General features: G+C 43.2%; 1 protein-coding gene across 4 annotated transcripts in view; it reads left to right on the top strand.

Moving 5' to 3' along the window:
* LOC129704760 (uncharacterized) overlaps nt 1-14030 on the top strand; it is a 40043-nt gene extending 26013 nt beyond the window's left edge. For 3 of the 4 annotated variants that reach the window (XM_055648088.1, XM_055648087.1, XM_055648086.1), the window contains 2 exons: nt 7965-8157; nt 9933-12455. In XM_055648088.1, coding sequence (XP_055504063.1) covers nt 7965-8157; nt 9933-10579 — 840 coding nt within the window. In that variant the 3' untranslated portion in view covers nt 10580-12455. Of the gene's footprint in view, nt 1-7964; nt 8158-9932 lie in introns of all 4 variants that reach the window. The other variant, XM_055648089.1, reaches the window with a different exon arrangement.
* Nucleotides 14031-16370: the final 2340 nt, after the last annotated feature.

The following is a 16370-nucleotide window of genomic DNA, read 5'->3' as shown; positions in this document are numbered from 1 at the left end:
CGGCAACCGCCACCGACGACAGCCGAGTCTCCAGCCGGCCTCGAGAGACGGCCGTGAGTAGAGAAAGCCCGGGCCGCGAGAAGGGTGGGCCTGGCCGTGAGAAGAGCGGCAAAAGCCAGCAACAGCCAGGCCAGCCGTGAAGCCAGCAAGCAAGCAAGCCAACAAAGCAGCAGAAGGCAGCAAAAGACAGCAACAGTAAGGACAGCCCGAGAGGTCGCTGAGGCACTGGAGTCCAGACACAGTCAAGTCGGACGGGTGAATTCCTCGCAGTAAAAGCTAGGCTGGACGAATTAATGTATTGCTCACTGTATCAATGATTTAAGTAAATCTGTGCGCATAGCAGGTATATGGTTTAAAATGTTCTAGTTTGCTATTAACATGAAATGTTGGTTGATTAGTATAAATCTATTATTATAAGAATTAGTAATAGTCAGTGGGCTGGATAACTTCTTAGGGTGTAAAAGGATTTAGTCCAGTGCAGAGAAAACAGTGAGAGAGAACAGAACATAGTGCACCTGAATAGCAAAAGCTACTACTATAGTTAATACTACAGCATAGCTACTATAGTTGTAAGAAATGTGCCCCAGTTAGATTTGGGGTATAATTTTGAGAAATGGGCAGAAGTCTTGGAGGCTTGGTTCATTTTCAATGATATCACTGCGGAGGAGAAGAAGAGCGATTGGTTTGTCGTATGCTTAGGAATCAAGGGTTATCACACCTTACGTGCGTTGCTGCAGCCAGCAAAGCCCGCGAGTAAAACGTACGAGGAATGTAAGGAGGCATTAATGGCTCAATTCTCGCAAAAAAACTCCTACGGCATCTAGAGACAAGGAGCCTGAACTAAAGGAGGCATGGAGTCCTTCAAGGGTATCCAGAGACAAGATTCACAACTCCAAGAAGTGCTGGAGATGTGGAGGCAGCCATGAGCTGGCGATGTGTAAAGTCAGAGATAGTAGGTGTTTCAGGTGCTTGGGAATGGGTCACACCAAAAGCCAGTGTGATGCTGTTAGAGCTTACCAACAGCAGTACAGGGCACATGTACTGGACAGAAGTCAAATGCAAAGGGACAGAAGTCAAAGTCAAAGCAAAGGGATAGAAGTCAAATGCAAAGTGACAAAAGTCAAATGCAAAGGTACATTGCCATCCAGAGGGCAACCCTAGCTATTCAAGCTGCATTCAGGGGTATGAAGGTATGGAGAGAGATCCGGGACAAACAGAAGGCAGCAACGGTAATACAAGCAGCATTTAGAATACCGTCCACACAGGGCAATGAGATTGGCAGCTATAATAGTACAAACCCATTATAGGGCACACCTTCAAATGAAAACTGATCGCAGAACTTACGTGAAGGTACGCAGCAGCGTAGTGCTGCTTCAGGCTGCCTATCGAGGAATGGTTGTTTGGAAGCAATTGCGTGCATGCACAAATCTGCCACGGTCATACAGACTTATTATTAAATGCATAAACAGCACCAGTATTTCAAGAAACTAACGCTGGTCCGCCACTGCTGTACAGCAACGATACAGGGCTTGCCAGATAAGAGATGTCCACATGAAACATTATAATAGTTTGAGAAAAGCAGTGGTTTGTATTCAGGCCTACTACCGTGGAGTCAAAGCCAGAGAATTGGTTGGGAAAATCAAGGCAACACGCCATATTAAGTCATTCTTAATGATGTGCATGACAAGAAAAAATGTCTTGATTTAAAAGGCGGCAATAGTCACTTTGCAAGCTTCATTCCATGGGAACCGATCAAGGGTACGCTACAGAGCTATGCACAAACAGACATTTCGATCCAGAGATGGTATAAAGCATGCAAAATAGGGTTTGTGCAATATCAGGCAATGATGTATGCAACCATTACCATTCAGGCTGCCTACAAGGGCATGGTGGTTGGGCAATGGGTTAAGCAAAAGAGGACTGCTGTAAAAGTTCAGTCAGTATGAGTTGGTATAGGAAAGAATTCCTCAAACAGAAATATACAGCAATTGTAGTGCAGTTGCACTACCTTGCTTATAAAGCAAGAAAACTATACAGAGCACAAATCAAAGCCACTGTTGTATGGCAAAGACAATATAGATCCTACTTCGTGATGAAGAACCAGAGATGTGACTTTAGAAGACAAATAGATGAACAACAGAAAATGCTTAAACGATACAAAGAACGGTTAAATAAATGTGTAACAATGAGTAAAAAGCTGCTAATAGAAAAGTCTAAACAAGAGAGGCTTGTCGGTCGAGACAAAAGTATGCAGGACCGATTGTGATTAGGATACTTCATTACAGTCCAGCATGGAGCCTCCTTCACTGAGCAATGGACAAATGGTTATGCATTGCAGAATCTTATTAAACAACAATAGCGGACAAATACGCAGCACGAGGAAATTGAGCGATAGAGGAAGCTGCTAACAAAACGAAAACCTGCAGCCATGTGTCAGATGCCACCTACAAATAATGAACAGAAACAGAGGAAAACAAAGCAAATGGAGCAGAAAATAAAATGTTAACTTTAGCAGAATATCAGGGACAGGAAGAAATCTTCAAACTAAGATTGGAAAATTTAAAAAGGGAAAAGGCAGAGGTGCAGGCAGGACTAGAGTGATTAGAAAGAGTTCACAATTTACACAATAGGGAACGGAAAATAATAACACATAAAGCAAGGGGTAATGTATTTGGCTTATGGAAGATGGGTGGAATGAAAAAAATATGTGCTAAGTTTAGATATGATTATTACAGTTATGAGGATGTATTGTAAGATGACTTTAGTAATACAATTTTGCAACAGTGTATTAATCAATTATATTTTAAGTAAAGAGCGTATATCTTGAAGGTGAAATTGAGTTACCTGCCACCAAGTTGAAAGGGGAGGAGTGTGGTGTATGAAATAGAAATGGTGTTACCTGCCTCCCAGTTAAAGGAGGAGAAGTGTGATGTATGAGAAAATATTAACATATTTGATGTCTAGCGCAATGGTATGCATGCGCAAGAGAGACTCAAGGTGGCGTTCAGAATAAACAAGCTTGTTAGTTAACTCCCATGTCCGAGTAATATTTAAAGCCCGTTCCAAGCAACAAATACACAACAATATGTTTGCGCTGTTCATGGTCTGAAGTGAGTTCCATGTCTACACAAAATGCTAGTGTAACACTGCGGGACAGGCAGCATCTCTGAAGGGAAGGAATGGGTGACATTTGGGGTCGAGACCCTTCTTCAGTCTGAAGGACATGAAACGTCACCCATTCCTTCTCTCCAGAGATGCTGCCCGTCCCACTCAGTTACTCCAGCATTTTGTGTCTATCTTCGGTTTAATCAGCGTCTGCAGTTCCTTCCTACAGAGTTCCAGGTTTCATGGTTCCTCAACATCTGGATTTAAAGTGCTGCAGCAGCTGCAGTCAGGTAGCATCTCTGGAGAACATGGATTGGCAACGTTTAGGGTTGGGACACTTCTGCAGCATCTGCAGTTCCTTGTGCCTACATTTTACTGCTCCACTGCAGAATCTTCTCAAATTATGCCTACTTTGAAGAAATTCTCCTCCGCTATGCCTGATCCACAGAGTTGCTCCAGCACTTTGGGTCATTTTTTGCTAAAACCAGCGTCTTCATTCCCTTGTGTCCTCATCTGGTACATTTCCATCTACATTTACAAGGTGTATTCTTCCCCCATAGATAGTTTATACAAATTGCTTTGCATTTCAGTGCATCCTGCAGCATCTTCTCCTGACCTTGGTTGTGAGGCAGTCAGAAACAGTTCAGCTTCAGCAAGCGTTTTTCTGGGTCAGTGCCCTTGTCACTCAGGATACATACAACCTGTCACACCTTGTGCTCCAAAGATTTCCCCCTGGAGAAAATTAATATCTTAATTTTTGAGCTTGTTTGCAAAAGTCTTAAATTGAACAATCAACAGTGCCCCTGGGGATAAAAAGCTTAATAGTTTAAATGGTTTTTATTATATCATTTGATGAGAGTACAGACAAGCATAATAAGTATAAACTAAGGAAGGTTGCCTGTTACAAAGAAAATCATGTAAAAGATATTGTTCACCTTTTCTTCAAAGCATTTGAAAGTACAATAGGAACATCTATTGAACACTGGTGAACACTGCCCAGTCCATCACAGGTTCTGATCTCCCCACTAATGAAGGGACTCACTGTTGTTGCTGCCTCAAAAAGCAGCCAGCATCACCAGAGACCCACACCACCCTGGCCACACTCTCATTTCACCCCTGCCATCGCGAAGAAAGTAGAGGAGCCTGAAATCTGTAATGTCCAGGTTCAGGAACAGCTTATTCCCTACAATCATCAGGCTATTAAACACTAAAACCTCCAAATAAGCCCAAAACTACATAGACTTGGATGGGCAAACACAAAATGCTGGAGTAACTCAGCAGACAGGCAGCATCTCTGGAGAAAAAGAATGGGTGACGTTTCCGGTCGAGACCCTTAAGGGTCACCCATTCCTTCTCTCCAGGGATGCTGCCTGTCCCACTGAGTTACTTCATCATTTTGTGTCCACCTTCGATTTAAACCAGCATCTGCAGTTCTTTCCTACACATAGACTTGGGGGCATTGGTTTTATCTTTTTGTGCTGTTATTGTTTTTTATGTGTATGTATGTGTGTATATGTGTATATGTCTGTGTAAACAATATTATAAATGAGAAAGTATGTTATATATGTATATATGTGCACAGAGTATGGTTAGATATTCTATTGTGCTGCTGCAAGAATTGCATTGTTCTGTCTTCTAGGACATGACAATAAAACACTCTTGATATATGTGTGTGATAGGGGAGAAATATCAAGTGATTTTTAAGTTAATCAATGTATAAATAAATTACATATTTGTATGCCTTGTTGGAGAGCAGGGGAGTAACAGTGTGAGTTGATATGGCAGATGTTGTATTGGTTTGGATGAAGAAGTGAGAGGCAAAAGATGTTAGAAATAAACCTTTTGTTTTCATTTTGGTTACGGTGTTCTTAAAGCACTTTACAGCCAACCAAATGCTTAGTGGAAGCATAATCATTGTTCTAATGAAACAGATGACGGGAGGATAGCAAGCACTCCCTAATTCCATGCAATCTAATCCGCTTCACTCACTTTAGTCACAATTGATGGCAGATAGATATTGGTCAAGACAACAGGAATAACTGCTTTTCTTTGATGGGTAACTGAGAGTGGCAACAGGGTCACAGTCGAATGATTTAGCCATGAAACAGCCTCTGTAACAGTGCAACACTCCCACAGAACTGGGCTGAACGGTCAACCTAAGCTTTAGTGGTAAGTTTTTTGAAGTGCATCTTACATCTTAAACCCCTTTTTCACGGGGCGACTTGACGCAAGAGTTAACCAGAGTTGAACATCGTGGGAACCTCTTGCGATAACCGTACGGCATTCGTGGACCACCGTGGCGCTAACGGCAGGTACTCGTGTAACTTGGTGACTCGGGAGAAAATTCAAACAAGCTTGAATTTCACCAAGAGTGACTTGTACACTTGTGGTTGAACATTGCAACATTATATGCACGTAGTGGCCAGTGCGATATCCGTACTGACTCTTGCGTGTACCGTGGGAACTCCTGCGAACGGTGAACCTGGAAGCTGGACCGAGGGGACAGAAGGTGAGTAAAAATTGTCTTCTGTGGGATTGAATTTAAAAAATAAAGATTTGCATCCGCATATGGACATCAATTTATTCATGAGTTATGTTAGAGATTCAAGAAAATAACTATAATCTTTAAAAGGGACTTTACTAAAAGGTCCCGCATTTTTATGGTCCGTGAGAAATTTTTAACATGTACTTCTTTGAGAGATACAGCTCGGAGTCCTCGCCAACCAGCGATCGGTGCCTTTCCGAAGCAGGGTCCGGAACGCTACCAATCAATGTTCTCCAGAGACCCGTGTAAAGGAGTGAACTGCACATGCTGGTTTAAAACTAAGACAGACACAAAAAGCTGGAGTAACTCAGTGAGTCAAACAGCATCTCTGGAGAAAAATAGGTGATGTTTCGGGACGAGACACATCTTCAGACTCAATTCCAATTAGGATGTCTGAAGAAGGGTTCCAATTCGAATCGCCACCTATACTTTTTCTCCAGTGATGCTGCCTGACACGCTGACTTACTCCAGCTTTTTATGTTTTTCTTCCCAGATCTGACTTACCTGCTGAGTTACACCAACATTTTGTGTCCGTGTTCACTATGAACATTGAATTATTTAATTTTAGGTAACTTACACTCTCTCTCTCTTCCTGCCCCCGCCCACCCCCTCCCCCATTCAGTAAATTTCGGTTAACCCGTCCCAGGTTTGCAACGCTGGTTCCCTCTTGGGATCACACTATCCCTAGCCAACAATTGGCCTATCAGGGAACCAAATATAGACATAAAGTGCTGGAGTGATTCAGTGGGTCAGGCAGCATCTCTGGAGGAAAGGGTTAGGCGACATTTCGGGTCGGGACCCTTCTTCAAAATACCCTGCTGAGGTCATCTGTTGTTGGCCCTGATTTGTCCCGGTCTTTTCTTGCTTCCAGTTCCCCCCTACAATCATCCCGAAGAAGGGTCCCGACCAAAAATGGAATCTATTCCTTTTCTCCAGAGATGCTGCTTGGCCCGCTGAGTTACTCCAGCATTTTGTGTCTAACTTGCTGATTCAGACAGTTTTTGATTTACTCTGAAACACACGTTGGAAATTTAAACTTGGGCGCAACTAACATCGTCTTACCGTGGGAACTCTTTAACTCAGCGGGCAGGCAGCAGTTAATTGTTGCTCCCTTCAGTTTCCCAGGGGTTCGGGATGGGACTGGAGTTGGGAGGGAAAGGTGGGGGAGTCGAGGGAGAGGAGGGGGAGACAGATGGGGGTGGCTTCATTTACTGGTGGCGGGTGTCTGTCACTGAAACAGGCAGGTGAGATTTCACATCCACCTTGTGTGTGCCTCTCTCTCTCTCCCTCCCTCCCTCTGACACAGGCTGAGAGACTCTGCCTCAGTAACTGCGCTCACTCCATCTGTGTCTCCCACATACACAGTAAACTCTGCTTTGTGTGTGTATATACCAATTCAACCAAGGGAGGATATTTATAGTGTGTGAAAAAAAAAGTGACATCATTTGTGCCACGTGATGATTTAATTACACTTGACAGTTTACAATGTTCATTCAAGATTTAACGGGAAAGTTCAGGAGACGGACAAGTCACTCGCACAAATAACAGAAATGCCGAGTACCGTGGGAACTCTTTGTCTACCCCCCCGTTATATCGTGTAATATCGTGCTAGACCACGACCACTTCACTCTGGCTACATCTTGCGTCAAGTCGCCCCGTGAAAAAGGCCTATTACAGGTGATGAGCCACAGATGATAGTAAAGCTAAAAGATGCAGACTTGGCTGCAGTAAATTTGGTTGTGCATGTGTTGATCATGGAGTGAGAGAAATCAGATACAGAGAGGCTGAAAGCATAGGCTGTAGTCATGCCAAATGTACAAAGGGGATATAATCGGGGAGGATATGGTTGGTGGTTCTTCATGAATGTGCCAGTTGGCCAGAGAAATTTTGAGAAAGAGCAATTGTAAAGGGAAAAAAACTTTTATACCACAACTTATTAAATTGGGTCCTAAAGAGAACTGCTGAAGCAACAGTTACACAGCAGTCGAGTTGCTGCCTTTCAACGCCAGAAACCTGGGTTTGATCCTGGCTACAGATGCTGTCTGTACGGAGTTTGCACATTCTTCCTGTAATCACATAGGTTTTCACCGGGTGCTCCGGTTTCCTCCCACACTCCAAAAACATGCAGGTTAATTAGCTTCGGTAAAAATTGTAAATTATCTCCAGTGTGTAGCATGTGCTTGTGAAACGGAGATCACTGGACGACGCAGACTCGATGGGCCAAAGGGTCTGTTTCTGCATTGTACCTCTAAACTAAGCTAAACTAGATTGGATATTTACTGGGTTTGTGTAAATGTTTCTGCTTTGTTTGTAGGAGGATGAGTTCCTAAGCCACTTGTCCCAGGAAGAGAAAGAATGCCTCGGGTTTTTGATTGAAACGATTGATGCTTTAGAGGTGGATCTGGAGGACGATGACAAAGAGGGAGATGGCATCATAGGTGATGGGTTTTATGAGTTTTTAGGAATGGTGTGCAGCACTCGACCAACAAAAGAGAAAGCAAGACCCAGTAAGTTCTTGTCACATTATATCAGTATTTTTATGGTTATGTTTGTTAATAAGAGGGTCTCTGCTCCATCTACGGCCATTTTGGAGCTTTCCATCTCCAAATGCCTCCCAATGTTTTCATTCTGATATTTTCTAAAGAAATAATTGTGCCAGTGCGATCCATTGATATATAAATTTCAGCCTCTTGCAAGTAAGATCACTTTGCCTTGTTCTCATTTCCCTTCATCAAATGCCCTGCTTCTAGGACTCAAACACAATTAGTATCCTGAGAAGATTTGAAAGGGTAGATACCAAGATGCAGTTCCTTATCAAAATAGGAGAACACAGTCACAGAGTGAGGGGTGGATCGTTAGACCTGAGGATAAGAGACATTTCTCCGGGTGACCGGTGTAAATCTTAAGACTTTGGTATTGTCTATCTGAGAGAACCGTGGAGGTTGAGTTCATAGAGTCATACAACATGAAAACAGGCCCTTCACCCCAACTTGCCCGCATCGACCAACATGTCCCATCTACACTAGTCCCACTGCCTGCATTTGGCCCATATCCCTCTCAACCTATCCTATCCAAGGACCTGTCTAAATGTTTCGTAAACGTTGCAATAGTACCTGGCTCAAATACCTCCTCCAGCAGCTCGCTCCATACCCCCACCACCCTATGTATGTACCCACCATCCTATTAAATCTTTTCCCCCTCTCCTCAAATCTATGTCCTCTGGTTCTCAACTCTCCTACTGTGGGCAATATTTATCTGATCTATTGCTCTCATGATTTTATACACCTCTATAAGATCACCTCACATTCTCCTGCGCACAAAGGAATAGGGTCCCAGCCTGCTCAACCTCTCATTATATTTCAGACCTTCATGTCCTGGCAACATCCTCATAAACCTTCTCTGCACCCTTTCCAGCTTGACAACAACTTTCCTATAACATGGTGCCCAGAACTGAACACAATACTCTAATACTCACAATTATGTAAGGGCGAGATCAGTACCTTGTGAACACTAAGGGAATGATAAGTATTTAAATGGGAAAATACACAAAGCAATGGATATGCCATGAATTTAGTTATTTAGTAAAGCATGCTCAAGTGACACACTCCTTCCATTCCTCATATTCTTTGGTTTGTCTCTTTTGCTGATGATAATTGCCAGGACATTTCCACCCATTTTAATCTGCCCCAATCCCCCAGTTCTCTGCCTTGTACCATCACTAATAATCAGTCCGAAAAAAGCTTATGCAATTTCCATCTCACAGGAAACAGGATTTTCATTTCTCTGGCACCTGTACAAACATGTGAGAGAAAAGTTGTATTGATGTGCCAAGTTTCAGTCCACTTTTAATTAGATGAAAAATAATAATTGAATGGGAGAAAATGATGTGGGGTAAGATATTTGAGCTCAACTTTGACGCCTATTATCAAAAACATGTTTATGCATTCCCAATCCTGACATTATAATCTCCAAAATCCTTCATTAACCGCATGTGCATATCAAGTCAAGTCAAGTCAAGAGAGTTTATCGTCATGTGTCCCTGACAGGACAATGAAATTCTTGCTTTGCTTCAGCACAACAGAACATTGAATGCATTGACTACAAAACAGATCAGTGTGTCCATATACCATTATATAGGTAAATACACACATGAATAAATAAACTGATAAAGTGCAAATAACAAATAATGGGCTATTAATGTTCAGAGTTTTGTCCGAGCCGAGTTTACATGCTGGGCTGTTTCGATACTGTTCTGAATTTTTCTATTTTGCAATCCTTTCAGATGAATCGAGACCCTGTGATATTGTTGGGGTGATTGGAAATGTAGAGCCAGTTGCCAGCAGTCCAGTTGCTGAAATGGTCAACGTCAGAGGCCTGGCTTCCATTCCTGGGCTTGGCCCAACTCCAAAACAAAAGGCGACAACCAAAGGAGACAAGAAGCAGGTGAAGAAACTGAAATACCACGGATCTGAAGATGCAATGGGGTTAGAGTCCGGTGCCCCAGGTCAATCCTGGGTGTCTGAGCCTGATGAACAAGGCTCACCCAGGTCCCTCACTTTGCTGCCGGCCCATGCGAAAAAGTTTGACACCATCTTGAGATCGGGGGTGAGTGTGCATGAGCTCCGTACTCAGGTTCTAGCTCGCCTGAGCGGGTCTGCCCAGAAGCAGCCGAGCAGTCAGCTGGAGGGTTTGGCAGCGCATTCCGACTCCCTCCGGTTACTTGTAAGCCCTGAACAGAGGGCAGCAAGACAGGACGCCCTGCAGAGACTGGGACTGTGGAAGCTGACTGGAGACGCGTCCCGCGGCAACGATGCCGTCTCCACCCAACCGCTTGCAACGGAAAAGGCTCAGAAGTCGACCTCTCCACCGTCAGCTGCAGAGAAGGATCGTGAAGCAGCTTTGAAAAAGCTGGGCCTCTTAAACCTATAATGTTGAATAATCTCTTGTTGAAGACTGTAAGATCGTTGGTTAGTCACTGTCATTCAGAGTAAGTTTTCAATCCAGTCCCCCTACCCTTAATAAAGCCAATAAAACGTGTCAAGTGTGCAGCCTCTGAGTGTGGTCACAGAGGCTTGTTAATGAAGTAGCTCTCTATAAATCCACTTGTTTCCCTAGTTCTGCAATTACACATTAATAATTCACTGAGTTTTCCTAAAATACCCCATGACAATTAACACGGAAATATGGTCAGCAAAGCACAGTTTAGCAAGGGCACGAGATTGAACCGAATGGAAATAAGAATTTGAACCCCAACTTTAAAATAGAAAAGGGAAACTAATCATTCACACCGTGCAGGGAACACATTACGTGCACTATTATGGGTGTGAGCCCACATTCCAGCGTTGTATTGTGTTGGTTGTAAAAGCTGTGACACAGGGCAGCATTGTTTGCCTTCTCGCTGGCAAATTGAAATTACATGGAGCTCATATGTCAAATGATCACATATTTGTTACATTTTCATTCATCATGGTGTCTTTAAAATCTTGCATCTATTACTATTTTACACGTCATTCTGTTTTTTTTAAATGTCATTCATTCCCTCATTTCATGCATTTTATGCACACCACCTGTATTATTTGGAGCATATACAGTAGATGCATAGAGGTTAGTGGCTCTTTGAATGAATAAACATTTGTTTCAAATTCTTGTTCTATGTGATGTGTTTGTTCCTCCCACAGCCTGGAGAAGTTAGGTAAGTACTTGTATATTTATTATTTTGCCTGTAATGGAAAAGAAAACCAGACAGGATGTAACATGTCCTCAGATTAGCTCTCGAAAAGACCAATCTCAGGCTCAAATTTCTTGTTCCTCTTGTATTAATAATTGCTGTAGCACCATTCAATCTTTACTACCTCCGTGTGCTAAGGTATCTTCTCATCTATTCAGGTCACATTTCTGGATTAGAGAACATATGACGTTCTGATGAAGAATTTGTATGCCAGAATCATTCACTCTCAGCTGATAACTGTTTCTTTTTTTTGGCACTTTGTGTTATTCACTCTGATTTCCAGTTTGTAGTTTTTCTTGTGAAAAACATTTTCATAAGTTCATGTCATAGTAGCAGAATTAGGCCATTTGGCCCATCGTGTCTATTCTGGCATTCAATCATGATCTATCTTTTCTTCTCAACCCCATTCTCCTCCTGGATTCTCCCCTTAAACCTTGACACTCGTACTAATTCAGAATCTGTCAACCTCTACCTTAAAACTAACAAATGACGGCCTCCACAGCCATCTGCAGCAATGAATTCCACAGATTCACCACCTTCTGACAAAAGAAAATCCTCCTCTTCTCCTTTCAAAAGGGACATCCTTTAATTTTGAAGGAGTCGAGTATGTTGGGTTTTTTATTAGGTAAGTCCTTATATTTTTGAACACAGCAAACAATAAGGGCATTCGTTTTATTAGCAGTGATGTTTCAGCCACTGATGAATCTTTCCTGTATTTCTTGATACACCTTTAGGGTGACATCGTAGCGCAGTGATAGGGCTGATACCCAACAACGGCGGAGACACAAGTTCGATCCCGACCTTGGGTACTATCTGTGCGGAGTATGCACATTCTCCCTGTGACCGCGTGGGTTTCCTTTGGGTGCTCTGGATTCTGCCCATATTCCAAAGACGCGCAGATTTCCAGGTTAATTGGCCCTTGTGTGTAGTGTGTAGGATGCAAACGGGGATAACATGGAACTAGTGTGCAGGTGATCGATGGTCTGCGTGGACTCAGTGGGCCAAAGAGCCTGTTCCTGTGCGGTACTGTTCTATGTAATAATGAAAAGACCAAAGGAGAGAGGGATTATATGTTGCTTCATGAGTTGTTACAATCAGGAGTGCATTACCAAACATTAATACATATCATTCTCTCTCCATTTGAAAACAAAACTTCTATTTTCCTATTTTTCCAACCAAGCGGGTGATCTCACATCTTCCACACTATATTCCACCTGCCATGTCCTTGCCAATTCACCTGTCCATATTCCCTGAACTTTCCCCTCACCTTCCTCATACTGCTGCGCAGGTTGCATGATTAGCCTCCTCCATGGCCAGAGTGAGGTCCACCATAAATTGGAGGAGCAGCACCTCATATTTCGCTTGGGCAGTTTGCACCCCAGCGGTATGAACACTGAGTTCTCTAATTTTAGGTCTTCCTTACTTTCTCCTCCCCTTCTCAGCTCTCCCTCAGCCAACTGGCTCCACCTCTTCCTTTCTTCATCTCCCCCCCCACCCTCACATCAGTCTGATGAAGGTTTCCGCCCGAAACGTTGCCTATTTCCTTTGTTCCATAGATGCTGCCTCACCCGCTGAGTTTCTCCAGCATTTTTGTCTACCTGCATCATTATCAAACTTGGATATATTATAACTGAGATTAAAATGAACTGCAGATGCTCACTTATGCCAAAGATAGATACAAAGTGCTGAAGTAACTCAGCAAGTCGAACTACATCTCTGGAGAACATAGCTAGGTGATATTTCGGGTCGGGACCCTTCTTCAGACTGGTTGCAGTTGGGAGAGTGGGGGGAAAAACTGGAAGCGAAAAAAGGCAGGACAAATCGAGAGCGACAACAGATGACTTTAGTTAAGCAGGTTTCCTAATAGGCCGATTGTTGGTTGGAGACAAAGGGTAGGGATACATCGTTGCTGTGGTGAATAGTCATGGTCCAAGCACTGAACTCTGCAGTACCCTGTCCCTAATTTCTCTTGTTAGTCAGAGTTGACCCATTTAAAAAAAAAATCTCAGATGGAACTGAATGTGTTTCTATTTGTGCATTTAATTCATCTATCTTGTTACACGTGTTGTGTGCTTATGGATGAAGAGTTTTTAGATTTGTCTCTGTAACATTATTTCCTGCTGTCACTTTAGTTGAAGGTATACTCACATTCAAGACAGGATTGACACTATCCTGACAGAATCTTTTTATTGCCCATTTTTCTGCTGTGCACAATCAGTGCATTCTTTCTCCTTCACAGTCTAAATTTCCCCTCACCAGAATTCACCCTCTGCTATCTTTGCATCCCTTCTCTTTAGCAGTCCACCGTTCGTCTCATCAGACCCGCCCTCCGCTGTTTCAAATTTTATCTACAGCCCCAGTAGTTCCATTTGCTAAACTGTGTCGTAGGAAGGAACTGCAGATGCTGGTTTGCACCGAAGATAGACGCAAAATGCTGGAGTAACTCAGCAGTACAGGCAGCATCTCTGGATAGAAGGAATGTGTGACGTTTCGGGCCGAGATGTCTGAAGAAGGGTCTCCACACAAAACGTCACCCATTCCTTCTATCCAGAGATGCTGCCTGTCCTGCTGAGTTGCTCCAGCATTTTGTGCTTATCTTTGCAAAACTGTAGTGCTGGCCTGGCTCGAGTGAAGTCGATTGCAGGAGAAATGCTCTCTCATTCCCCAGTACTGATGGTGGTGCCACATGAATTGAAGTCCATTTACTCCCGAACAATCTTTGTGCCACACATTCAATTCTCTCATCGTTTGACTCTATGCCAATTTGAACATGGCTCGGAAAGTAATGCATAAAGTTATTACCAGCTTCACTGAAAATGTATTTAAGAAGGAACTGCAGCTGCTGGAAAATCGAAGGTGCACAAAAATGCTGGAGAAACTCAGCGGGTGCAGCAGCATCTATGGAGCGAAGGAGATAGGCAACGTTTCGGGCCGAAACGTTGCCTATCTCCTTCGCTCCATAGATGCTGCTGCACCCGCTGAGTTTCTCCAGCATTTTAGTGTACCTTCACTGTAAATTTAAAAAGCTTTTCACTGTACCTCGGTAAATGCAACAACTAAACTAAACCTTTGAAATTCTGATTTTGTTTAATTTGGACTCTGATAGCTCTACTCCTTCTGTTCAACTTCCATTTTACAATGCAGCTGGTTCACACTTTGACCACAAAACTCTTTTCCATGGAAATGGAGGGGAGGGGGCCGGTTGGAGATTTCAATGCTCATACCATCAGGTTTTAAGCTACCCGTGGAATATGAGGTGCTTTCCTTCCATTTTGTGTGTGGCCACACTCTGGCACTGGAGGGGGCCTGGTACAGAGGGATGAGGATGGGAAGTGATGAATCTGTGGAATGAGAATGGGAAGGGGAGTTAAAATGGTTAGCAACCTGGTGAGCAACGACATCACTTTAAACTCCCCATATGGTAATTTTGATCATTCTTCCTGCATCCCCGCTGTCATCCACACAGGCTGCAAGAACCTAATACCATTGGATAAGTGCAAGGACTGAGATGCTACTGGAACTAGAAACATAGAAACATAGAAATTAGGTGCAGGAGTAGGCCATTCGGCCCTTCGAGCCTGCACCGCCATTCAATATGATCATGGCTGATCATCCAACTCAGTATCCCGTACCTGCCTTCTCTCCATACCCCCTGATCCCCTTAGCCACAAGGGCCACATCTAACTCCCTCTTAGATATAGCCAATGAACTGGCCTCAACTACCCTCTGTGGCAGAGAGTTACTACATTCAGGAACCCCATTTCTGCCTCTCGTGTAGTCACCCCTCCCCTACTTCTTCAATGACCATTTGTGCAGTATTTAATTGAAGGAAGACAAATAAGGGAAGGCAAGATGATACAAGACCTATCAAGCAAGCAACAGAAAGTAGAAGATATACTAAAATGAGACAATAACAGGCAAATGTGAGAGAAGGAAGAGGCTGAAAGCTGAGAGGAGATGTCCAGGTAATGTTCTCCCTCCTCGATCCACCATCATGTTCAAATATCAGACTCTGAGCCAGAGTCACCGAGCCATAAACATTCCCTGCAGTTCGAGCAGTCTTAGATCACAATGAAGTTTGTTTAAGTCAATGTACTTCACATGAAGGTGTAGGATCGTAGGACTCATTGGGAGAGAGAAAATGTCGAAACTCTGAGGTTCCAATTGTTCAAAATAGACAAGGAAAGCTTTGAAAGATGAAGCTGATCCAAAAAAATGCCAACAAGAAGCAGCCTCCCCCCCCCCCCCCCCCCCCTCCCCCTCCCCCTCCCCCCCCCCCCCCCCCCCCCCCCCCCCCCCCCCCCCATCAACTTGACACACACGGGAATAAAGAAACATAAATGCATCGTTCCTGGAGATGTAAATGAAGTCTGTCATACCACTTGATGAAATGATTCATCCATTCATTGCAACTCTTGATAACCAGTTCAGCTCACATTAAGTTGTGCTAAATGATAACTGAAGGCACGGAAAAGATAGATAAAGAGAATGGAGGAATTTGAGTAACAGAATGTGAATTATTGAAAAGAACAATCATTAATATTACACCATTAAAAATAATTAAAATTGGAAATCAAACCAATATAATTTTGGATGATGAGAAGTAAATGAGACAAAACACCTTCCAGTTCTTCTCATCTTTCAGTCCTTCCCTCTCTCTCTTTTGTCTGTTATTGTCCCCTTTTATTCTTTCTTCTACATCCTGTTTCTTGCTTGATGTATCTTTTTACCTTCCTTTATTTGATTTCTGTTACACTGATCCTGGCATCCACAGCATCCGTTTCCATTTCATTTTGCATTTCTTCCTTTTTTTTAAATATAAGATACTGGTGCAGTTGAAAATGCAGAGTGCTCTTTAGCTTGCTGGTGGGAGAGGGCTCCTGTGTATTCTGCTAATGGTGACAATAACACTAATTGCAATTCCTTTACAGGCACATTTCCTATTTCATTCTACCATCTCCCTGGTTCTAACCATCTGCCAGGGGAGGGCAA

The sequence above is a fragment of the Leucoraja erinacea genome, chromosome 16 (genome assembly GCF_028641065.1).
Source record: "Leucoraja erinacea ecotype New England chromosome 16, Leri_hhj_1, whole genome shotgun sequence".
Lineage (NCBI taxonomy): Eukaryota > Metazoa > Chordata > Chondrichthyes > Rajiformes > Rajidae > Leucoraja > Leucoraja erinaceus.
This window is presented reverse-complemented; position numbering and strand designations above follow the sequence as displayed.